The 11,277-nt window shown below is 40.0% G+C and overlaps 2 protein-coding genes across 2 annotated transcripts; both read right to left on the bottom strand.

The window, feature by feature from the left end:
* Positions 1 to 760: 760 nt before the first annotated feature.
* LOC116616079 (cholecystokinin receptor) lies at positions 761 to 5,449 on the bottom strand. The gene is given in 1 exon segment (XM_032377900.2): positions 761 to 5,449. A coding segment is annotated over 1 exon segment (1,041 nt). The 5' UTR covers positions 5,307 to 5,449; the 3' UTR covers positions 761 to 4,265.
* Positions 5,450 to 8,578: 3,129 nt separating this feature from the next.
* Positions 8,579 to 11,010, bottom strand: LOC5509068 (cholinesterase 1). Its single transcript, XM_001629561.3, has one exon. The coding sequence runs from the start codon at positions 10,589 to 10,591 to the stop codon at positions 8,726 to 8,728; it is 1,866 nt and encodes a 621-aa protein (XP_001629611.3). The 5' UTR covers positions 10,592 to 11,010; the 3' UTR covers positions 8,579 to 8,725.
* Between the last annotated feature and the right edge of the window lie 267 nt (positions 11,011 to 11,277).

Here is an 11,277-nt window from a genome sequence, read left to right as displayed (position 1 = left end):
ATAGGCCTTTAAGTAACGTCATGTTTGGTGCCAGTTTTATAGGCCTGTAAGTAACGTCTTGTTTGATGCCAGTCTTATAGGCATTTAAGTAACGTCTTGTTTGGTGCCAGTTTTATAGGCCTTTAAGTAACGTCATGTTTGATGCCAGTTTTATAGGCCTTTAAGTAAAGTCTTGTTTGATGCCAGTTTTATAGGCCTTCAAGTAACGTCATGTTTGATGCCAGTTGTATAGGCCTTTAAGTAACGCCTTGTTTGATGCCAGTTTTATAGGCCTTTAAGTAACGCCTTGTTTGATGCCAGTTTTATAGGCCTGCAAGTAACGTTTTGTTTGATGCCAGTTTTATAGGCCTTTAAGTAACGTCATGTTTGATGCCAGTTTTATAGGCCTTTAAGTAACGTCATGTTTGATGCCAGTTTAATAGGCCTTTAAGTAACGCCTTGTTTGATGCCAGTTTTATAGGCCTTTAAGTAACGTCATGTTTGATGCCAGTTTAATAGGCCTTTAAGTAACGCCTTGTTTGGTGCCAGTTTTATAGGCATTTAAGTAACGTCATGTTTGATGCCAGTTTTATAGGCCTGTAAGTAACGTCTTGTTTGATGCCAGTTTTATAGGCCTTTAAGTAACGTCATGTTTGATGCCAGTTTTATAGGTCTTTAAGTAACGTCTTGTTTAGTGCGAGCGTAGCAGTGCCTACAGTACTGGCCGTTGTTGGCTCTGTACGCTCGAGTCCTTAAGCTAAAAACAATGTTCTATTCTATGTTGTATTTTAATTCTTTATTGATATATTGCATAGTTTTTAACTTTAACATTAGCGATATGATAGCTAGCGATGGATAATCGATGTCAAATAGAAAATTACTTTTATTCAAAATTAATTTGGATTTACGAGTACTGTACAGTCAACTCGTGGGCAAGTGGGCACCTCGGGAACTGGGAAAAGTGTTCGATACGAGGGTTGTCCGCTTGCAAGACGCATTCTTGTTCACGGACACTCAAGACATCGAGCAAATGTCCTCTTAAGGGAGATTCGTATAAGGTTTTTTTTATAATTCCTTGCAGTCAGCATGTAAACAGACCCAACATATAGGACAGCATTTTGTGCAAAGTTCTGCTCAACTGTCCTCAAGACAAGGAAATACTGACGAACTACTTCGCAGACCTTTCAACGTGGTGGGCAAACAACTTATCCATATAAGACACTAGTCCAGCAATGCATACGCTATTTTTATACCATGTTTGGAGGTGCTGTGAAGCAGTTTGCGAACCTTATATATGTCTGGTGTTTAAGCGAGCGTATAGCAGAGTCTACAGTACTGAAGTTGTTGGTTCTGTATGGGTCATGACGCCGTTGGCAAACAGTGCGAGCTTTCTTGGATAGTTGCTGGCGCTGTGTGAATATCATGCTGGAGGTACTGGCGGATGCTAGCAGATTTTGGCCTAAACACTTCCCCAGAATTTCCTTTGTCTTTGGGTTTGGGCTGTTATCATGCTTAGTGATTACGAGTTCACATTGCAGGTTTCAGCTAGTAATACTTCTTCACATTATTTTATTAAGCAAAATTCCACTCGAAGGGTGCATCGACCCACAATACGTATTTTCTGGCCGCTTAATAAAGGTAATAAAGATATATGTAATAAAACATTTTACGGCGTTGGGTCGCTTTATGGCCGTTGAAGAAAGGTATAAGATAAAATGTTTTAGTACATGAATATCTCGGCGTACTTTGCTGTATCGAGATTAAAGAGCATGGATATGTTGCTCTCTTGGTCGTATGTCATTCCGGTAATAGCCTCACTTCAGCTAGTGATTTGTTGCTTAGCAACAGAACTGTAGCAAGCCTCGAAATATTGGGGGGAGGTATCGGGGAGGCCCAGCCACGCCCACACTGGTCATTTTCTTATATTTTGTTAGAATATTGAGGGAGGGGACTTGCTCCCGGTGCCCCACACACTGCTACCGTACGGCCCTGAGTAAAAACAATGTTGGGATTATTGACTAGTAAAGAAGCCCTGTTAAACCGAGATAGGATAAAAAGTATTGTTAACTTAAATAAAGTATTAACTGGACTATTGTTGGACACCATTTAAAACACCCTGATTCAACACGGGTCTTAAAGTATTATTAGAATCGCACTCGAGGTAACTACTGCCTATATAATCAATTCCATTATTGTATGCTATCTTGCTTGTATCTTATTATGCTAATTTTCACGCGTACTCAAAATTCGCGTTTTTCGCGATTTCAAAAACTTAAAGACTCGCGAAAAAAAGGACCGCGAACTTTGATCTCGCGAAATTTAATGGATATAGAAAAATCGTTGAAGGTGCTTGATAATTGCTCGAGAGGACAGGAACACTCACACATTACTGTGGAACTGACGTTTGATCCGATCCAAATTCAGTAGCCGCTAAGTGGCGGCGTGTTTGTTTCGTTTCAATTATTTTGGTCTTATTTCAGTAGTTGGTTAACTTCATTTTATTGTTCAATCGAAAAAAGTCACTGGAACCTCTAAAAAAATTCGTGAAATTAAATCTCCTTTTAACACAATTTTTCTCCGCGATCGCGAAATTGAAGACTCGCGAAATGTGCCTAAAACATTTTCGCGAGATTTAGGATGCGCGAAAATAAAGAAGATTGAGGCATGTTATACAAGCATCACCTCAACTAGTGATTTGTCTTTTAGTAAATAGTGTTGGGGTTATTGATAGTAAATGTACTGTTGGGATTATTGATAGTAAATAAAGTGTTGGGATTATTGATAGTAAATAAAGTGTTGGGGTAATTTATAGTAAATAAACTGTTGGGGTTATTTATAGTAAATAAACTGTTGAGATTATTGATAGTAAATAAAGTGTTGGGATTATTGATAGTATATAAAGTGTTGGGGTTAGGATAGTAAATAAACTGATGGAGTTATTGATAGTAAATAAACTGTTGGGTATATTGATAGTAAATAAACTGTTGGAGTTATTGATAGTAAATGTACTGTTGGGGATATTGATAGTAAATAAACTGTTGGGGATATTGATAGTATATAAAGTGTTGGGATTATTGATAGTAAATAAAGTGTTGGGAATATTTATAGTAAATAAACTGTTGGGGTTATTTATAGTAAATAAACTGTTTGGGTTATTGATAGTAAATGAACTGTTGGGGTTATTTATAGTAAATAAACTGTTTGGGTTATGATAGTAAATAAAGTGTTGGGGTTATTTATAGTAAATAAAGTGTTTGGGTTAGGATAGTAAATAAACTGATGGAGTTATTGATAGCAAATAAACTGTTGGGTATATTGATAGTAAATAAACTGTTGGAGTTATTGATAGTAAATGTACTGTTGGGGATATTGATAGTAAATAAACTGTTGGGGATATTGATAGTAAATAAAGTGTTGGAGTTATTGATAGTAAATAAACTGTTGAGGATATTGATAGTAAATAAAGTGTTGGGGTTATTGATAGTAAATAAACTGTTGGGATTATTGATAGTAAATAAAGTGTTGGGGTTATTTATAGTAAATAAAGTGTTTGGGTTAGGATAGTAAATAAACTGATGGAGTTATTGATAGCAAATAAACTGTTGGAGTTATTGATAGAAAATAAACTGTTGGGTATATTGATAGTAAATAAACTGTTGGAGTTATTGATAGTAAATGTACTGTTGGGGATATTGATAGTAAATAAACTGTTGGGGATATTGATAGTAAATAAAGTGTTGGAGTTATTGATAGTAAATAAACTGTTGAGGATATTGATAGTAAATAAACTGTTGGGAATATTGATAGTAAATAAACTGTTGGAGTTATTGATAGTAAATAAACTGTTGGGGATATTGATAGTAAATAAACTGTTGGGGATATTGATAGTAAATAAACTGTTGGAGTTATTGATAGTAAATAAACTGTTGGGGATATTGATAGTTAATAAACTGTTGGAGTTTTTGATAGTAAATGAACTGTTGACTCAAAAGAACCCGGTTAACTCGAGATCGGATAAAAAACTGAAAGTTTTCTATGGACTTTTGACATATTTTTAACTGCCGGGTTTGCCTGTTTTATTTTGTGTGAGTAAATGTGATGATTTTAAGGACCATTTTATATAAGAACCTTATCCGCCTGATGGGGAAGAATAGCTTCTTATTCAGCCTGATCTTGAAAATTCAAGGTTCTAATATACGCGGATGTTTACTGTAATAAAAAGTCTCTCGTCAGTAGTGATTTTTTTTCCTAGCTACTTACTCGATCGACTTCCTACTTGATCCGGATTAGCAAACAAAGGACTTGGTCATGAACACGTATAAGACAGGGTGGAGCGCGCTCGGAAGGCAAGTGACCATGTAGACGTACGACCGCGTGATGTCGAAGTACTCCCAGTTCATCCAAGAAACAACCTTGAAATACTCCAAGAGAAAAAACACTTGATACGGAAAATAGCACACCAAAAATACTCCGACAATCGCGTAACACATCTTAAGCACGTTGAGTTCGCGTTGTTCGTCTTTGTTGGGGCTGGAGCTTGTGTGGTCGTGCTGTTGAGACAGGGAGAGCCGTTGACCTTCATTGCCGCGTGAATTGTATCGTATGTCCGTTATTTCCGTTTCATTCTCATTCGCGAACATGTTCGCTCTTTGGAAGACTCGATTGCGCTTGCGGTAATTAAGGATGACTATTCCGTACGAAGCAATCATCACGCACGCAGGTAGCGCGTAATTGAACGTGAATGTGACAACGGTGTATAATTGTACCCGAGGTGTCGGGTAATCGGCGAGAGCGTCTCCGGGGAAAAGCAATAGACACCATGCCGTGGTGTTACTTTGCGGATGACTTACTAGTTAGCTCTGCAGGAAGCTGGGTAGGACCAACACGAACGCGCTCAACCACAAGCAAGATAAGACAGCGACCGCCACACTTCGAGGCTGGGTGATTGTTGCAACTGGACGAAACAAGACCCTACACCTGTACACAGCTATCACGGCAACTGTACTCGTCACCACTATGCCAGCAAGCGTCTGTAACGGTATGAGAACGTGGCACAGAACTTGTCCAAATGGCCAAGACTTAAGCTCAAGATAGGTCTGTACTAGCGGCAAGCATAGCGTATTGGTCAGCTCTGCTACGGCCAGGTTGAAGATCAGAATGTTTGTTAAGGTCTTCAGGCGCTTTTTTATGTACACAATCAGAACAACCGCACAATTGCCCAACAACGAGACCGTTACGATTATGGCAAAGATGGCAAGGCGGAGTATTCGTATGGGCTCGGTTTCCGTGTACTGTTGTAACGGGGTATATGTAGTGTTACAACTCATGGTCTTAGCGCAAGATACAAGGAATAGTCCGTCTGCAATAACCTTGTGCGCGCCGAGTCTAAGCATACAGGCCTTGCAGGATTTTATACTTTCCTCACTCTGACCTAACTTAACAACTGTAATGTTGTTTTGACTTGCAAAGAAAAGTTATCTGCTATCCACTAATCATATTTTGTTTTTGTCAGATAGTATAACATTACTGGTATTGATAACAGAGAGAATGCTGAATCAAGTCATTCTGTCTTTCTGCTTAGCTCTATCCCACTCCCCATACGTTGAAGGTCGTCTTGTCTTTGTTTTTTTTTTGTTTTTTTCTTTGTTTTTTTCTTTGTTTTTTTTTTTTTTTTTTGTTACCCTGCTACGCTGGACATTATCGCCTCTCATGAAGAATGTCCCATAGCTCCCATAAACATTCTTGCTTCTTTGACCTTTTGGTAAGTATTTACCTCTACCACTCTAACGGCCTTATCACATCGCCCATTTTAAGACAAAACAATCATTGTACAATAACAAAACTTTTTTAGCAACCACCGGGGTGATGATATAATAAAAATAACAATATAATGTTAAATAAAGCGCTAAAAATATGTGTATATATTCTAAAGCGCTAAATAAAATGAAACAGAGAAAACAAATGAACTTACAATCTAGAAATGAATAATTAGACTATTGTAGATTGGCCTGTTCGAATGGAATCAGTCCTCTTAATATCCCTCTCTATAATGTAGCTTTGGTAAATGGTTCCACAGTTTTGTACCGGCATGAGCAGGCGATAAGACGATAAACAATAACAAACTTAGCTCTATCTTTTTTAACATTCTCCAGGCGATATGACGATAAACTTAGCTCTAGTTTTTTTTTAACAATCTGCAGGCGATATGACGTTAAACAATAACAAACTTAGCTCTAGTTTTTTTAACAATCCCCAGGCGATATGACGTTAGGCTCGTGAGAAAAAATTTTTGTGGAACACAACACTCAACTGATAACCTTACGGATCCTCATCATTGTGGCTGTATTTTCTTACGAGGAATTGCGCAAACATCTCTTCAGTAGGGTAAAATTATTCTGAAGAAAAAAGTAAGAATGATGAGATTCATGGAGGCCCAACGCTACCACATGCTTTTCTTTATAATTTTTTGTTCCAAATTCAAATTTAAAATAAATTCATTTTCAAACTAAAGCCCAATCTAAACAAACAATTTTGAGTTGACAACTATATTTGTTGGCATCTACACTAGAATTTTTCATGTGTGACAATTTTTAATTGCCGAGAAAGCAAACCTGCTAACTTTTGGCCAACTATAGTTAAAACATAAAAATTGCCGACTTTGCGCCGTCTACACTAGCAAATAAAAATTGTCACATTAAAATTGTTGATGGAGCTTAAAAGTTCATTATTTTCAAAACTGAAATAAATATAGAACATGTTCAAAGCAAAAGTCAACGCTGTCTCATCCCAGCGTGCATAGCGGGCGTGCCGTGAATGTTTAATCAAAGATGGTGGAAGCATGGGTATCTTACACGCTGCTACCCAAAGCCATTTGACGTCGGTTGTTACGAACGCGATGGGTAAAAGTCTGGGAAATTTAACCGAACGTCTTGACTACCCGGCCTAGCAAGTATGCTACAGCCGCTCCCAATGCATGGCGGAAGTGTCAGCGATGGTCCGCGTTTGATTTATTTTCCAAAGCAAAACAAAAACTGAGACTTTTCTACACCTTTCATACCTGCAGATGTTATATCACGCAAACAAAGACCGAGGCAGTATTACTTGCAGTACGTACTTAGTGAAAGGAACTGTGCAAATATTTTTTTATAAATAATTAAAAATTATTAAACTGGGAACGGGCCAGGTATCAGGGCCTTAGCAGGGGGTGAGGCACTGGGGGTATGTGCCCCCACAATATTTTCATAAATTCTTAAGATATGACCAGCAGGGGCGTGGCTGTGCCCCCCAATATTTTCTAAATGTTTCTGTATTGTGCCCCTTCCCCAAATCTTACGTGGTTTGAGCACACAGTATATCCAAATCAGGGTATGTTGTTGAGAACTTCTAGTGTATTTTCTGACAACAGAAGAGTAAATGCATGGTGTCAGGTTAGTCCATAAATAGTCTTTATAGGGTGTTTTTTCTTCCTGCAAGAAAACCTCGAAAACGCGGGGTTCGCCTGTTGCGGCCGCCATTGAATTGTACGCTGCGCATGGGAAAGGAAAATAAGAAAGAAAATGCAAATTTTGGGGGGTTTTCTTGCCGGAAAAAACATCCAAAGCCTACAGGTAGATTAGGCCATAAACAAATTTTGTTATGGTGTTTCGGAGATTAGCGGTAGTTCCTCTGAACCTTGTGTAAACAGTAAATCGGTAATCTAAGGCAAAGCTCGCCAAAAGAAAAATATGGGTATCTGTTGCATTCTATGGATTGTCGCCAGCTAGCTTAAAAAAACAAACAATAATGCATCATATCTAACGGCCGTACTGTCGTGTACTTCAAAAAGAGTTACAGTAAACAACAAAATTAAGTCTGATATGAGAAAAATAAACACCATCAAAAAATTAGAATTGCCTTGTTTATTAGTATTAGAAACTGAAATGAGTCCTATTTTTTCTTTTTTTTATCTGCATAGTACACAAAAATTGAGGAGCCTCTGACAGAATTTTTTAATGACACTCTTTGCTCAAACGAAACCTGCCACCGTAATTATAGCAACTTGCTCACAGAGTTTTTCCAAAGTTCAATGAATAAGAAAAGTCACCTTAAACGTTGTATATAATCTAAGAGTTCTCGAGACCCATTTCAACCGTTGAAGGAAGGCCACACGTCCAGTAATGAATACACCTATTTCAATAGAGGTTGCCAGTGCAAATGGCGATTGGCAAATGACAGTTCTACGACCGAAAATAACCATGGGTCTCATTAAATTTCTACTAAATGCTGAAGAATATGGATAAATTATCCATAAAAGATCATCAATGTATGTCTCTGACATTGCTAGACTTTAATTAACACCTTTAATTTTACGAATGATTAGTACCCAGAAGCCCCGTTCGGGCTAAGAACTGCCATTTACTATTTGCCATTCGCCATTTGCACTGACAACCTTTTTTGTATATACAGGCGCGTTCACAGGTTTGGCTGAGGAAAGTGGGGGGAGGGGGGTGCCGTCAGAGGTATCATATGGAAAAAGCATAGTATTTGAAGATTCATTTATAATAAATGACCCACTTTTGGCCGCCAGGGGGGGGGCCTTTTCATCAAGAATTAGCTCGACTAGTTTTTTTCTTTATTTTCATTTTCTGTACACTGTAATAAATTTACATCAAATAATTCGTACATTGTGGATATATCTTTGAAGACGCGAGTTTTTTTTTTTATTGCAGAACGTCCCCTGCCCCCCTTCTTGTTAAATATGTTAGCGTCATGTAAACCGAGTAAGGAACGGAATGGAACACATCATAGCAAAATAAACCTTGGAAAGTACTGCTTTATCGCCATTGTTTTCTTGAGGCATCACTTCGCATTCTGGACTTTCGTTCATTAACTTCGGGTAAAAGTAATTCCAGAAGGCGGTACGGCTACCGTGGTAATTCTTACCCATGCTCAAGACCCCCTTCGGCCCCCCAATACTCAGATAAACCTGGTCTGACCGGTTAAACTCGTTCCACAGAGACCCATAAACAGGTCCAAACGGGGTTGGGTTGCCATATTTGGCAAAATTTGTCCACAGGGTTACCATAGCTTGACTTATGTCGAGTTCCTCTTTGTGGGATGCCTGTGTCGAGTTTCTGAATAGGAACCTCAGATCGTCTGCGTGCGCAGCTCCTCTCCAGCTCTCCGCGGCGGAGCAATGGTCGAATACGTACATATAGGTGCGTGCGAACACGTTGTGCATGATCAGCGCAGACTGCACTGGCGCGGAAAAGTAGAAATCCGAGCCGAAGTCGATGGCTTTTTGTAGCAAGCCAGGGTTTATATTATGGGCCGGATACCTAGGCCATGGATAGTATTCAAACCCCATGGCATCAGCCAGTAATCCACCGTAGCGTTTGCTTGGTTGTATGTTCTGTGCGAATCGCTGAGTGAAATGACCAAAGATGGAGGCGTTTATGCCGTGTGTGAGTTGGGTGATTCCGTACAGTCGCCTAAGGTTACTCTTCAACAAGTCCGCGTACTCATTAGCGGCCAAGCCTGCTATATAAGGCACTCGCGCGAATCTGCCCGTGCGCAACAGCGCAATAGGCTCCTCCGGTAAGAAGCGGCCGTCGACAACTGGGCACCACCGGAAGTTGAAATCCGAAATTTGCTGTGTCCGGTTCAAGTGTAGCGTTTTGCTCGCGTTAAGTATCAGCCATGGATCGACACTCTGTAGACACGTGACCATGTCAGGTGATTGACAGCCTACGTTGTGCGCAAGCGCATTTGTATTCGATATCAGTGAGTCCTTGCCACAGGTAGCCCAAGGGACGAGAGCTGCACCGCTCATAGAAATGGCATTGTGAAAAAGGCCTTTTGACAAGGGAGAGATGATATGTAACGCAACACTCGATCCACCAGCACCGTGACCGAATATCGTTACTTGGCTAGGATCCCCGTTAAAATTCTCGATGTTTTCTTTGACCCATTTCAATGCCTGAACCTGATCCAAAAGTCCTTGATTCCCTTGAACCGATTCTCCTTTTTCACTTGTCAGAAAGCCAAAGGGTCCAAGTCGGTACTGTATTGAAACCACTACGACTTCCTTCAAAGCCAAGGCGTGACCTAGCGAATCTAGGGATGTACCGGAGGAATAGTCCTGACCGGGTATATAGACCATCACGGGGTACTTATCTGATATCGGGGGCTCCCCCGGCTCTACGATATTAAGATATAAACAATCTTCCGATAGCATAGCAGCGGGGTCAGCTATGCCGGGAATGAGGGTTTTGATGCTAGATAATATTCGTTTGCTAGTGTCTTGTAAACAAACATTGCCATACCGGGTAGCTTCGTATATTCTCGGACTCCAGCTCTTCGGAGGTCGAGGCGGTACAAATCGTAGCTTCCCAAGCGGAGGGGAGGCGTATGGAACTCCGACAAAGGTCTTTAGCGACTTTACACGACCATTACTGTTTGCATATGAGACGACTGAACCTTTAATCTCTCCATACTTTGTGTTCGCTGTCACAGATTGAGCTTCCGCTGTTGACCCATCTGTTAAACAGAGCAGGCAAACGACCACACTCAAGTAGAACACGGTCCTGGTTTTTAACATCGATCTTTGCTTGCTCGCTTGCGTCGCTTCCATCGCCTGAACCACGGGTCGTCTTGTTTAGTGCTTAAAACCGAGCGAGATAGGCCCGCGGCTAAGTGATGATTGTAATCCTTGGAAAAAGGGCGCTGAATGACTGATGGCTATCTCTCGCTCTACGCGTTTTACTGATACCTCATCTTGCGTCTAGCCTTGAGCTGACCTTGAATACTATTAGGACCCACAACGAACTGAATGAAGCCCGACTGTTGTGGCCAAAACCTTTCATAGTCTGCACCAAATCCTTTTAACAAACAATTGAATGCGCAGCTAATTGGTACATTAGGTGTTATCAAAAATGCACGCGAAATCCGATTTGCGGGGACGATCTCCAGCGGCTTAGGAATTTCCAAAGTGACAAAATATTTATTGTCTTTGGACTTTGGAATCATTAGCTGGTAGAAATAAATAATATGAAGGGAAGCGCTCCCTCCGTTATCAGTTTGAATCACCGCGATGGCCTTGGAGCCCGAGTTAATCGCACCCAAACACCCTAATTTGTCTATTTTAACTTATTTATTTTAAGTACAATAGAGTTGTTTTCTTTCCTAACATCATGTGCATTACCGCTACTGGTGAATTGGAATTCATCTACTGATAGGAAATCGTAAAGAGAGTTCCTCGTATATGTACTAAGATATAAATAAGGGCATAAAATATAAAGGAAAATACCAGGGAAAGGG

This window comes from Nematostella vectensis, chromosome 2 (genome assembly GCF_932526225.1).
Source record: "Nematostella vectensis chromosome 2, jaNemVect1.1, whole genome shotgun sequence".
Classification (NCBI taxonomy): Eukaryota; Metazoa; Cnidaria; class Anthozoa; order Actiniaria; family Edwardsiidae; genus Nematostella; species Nematostella vectensis.
Note: the sequence above shows the minus strand (reverse complement) of the source record. Positions and strands in the feature narration are given on the sequence as shown.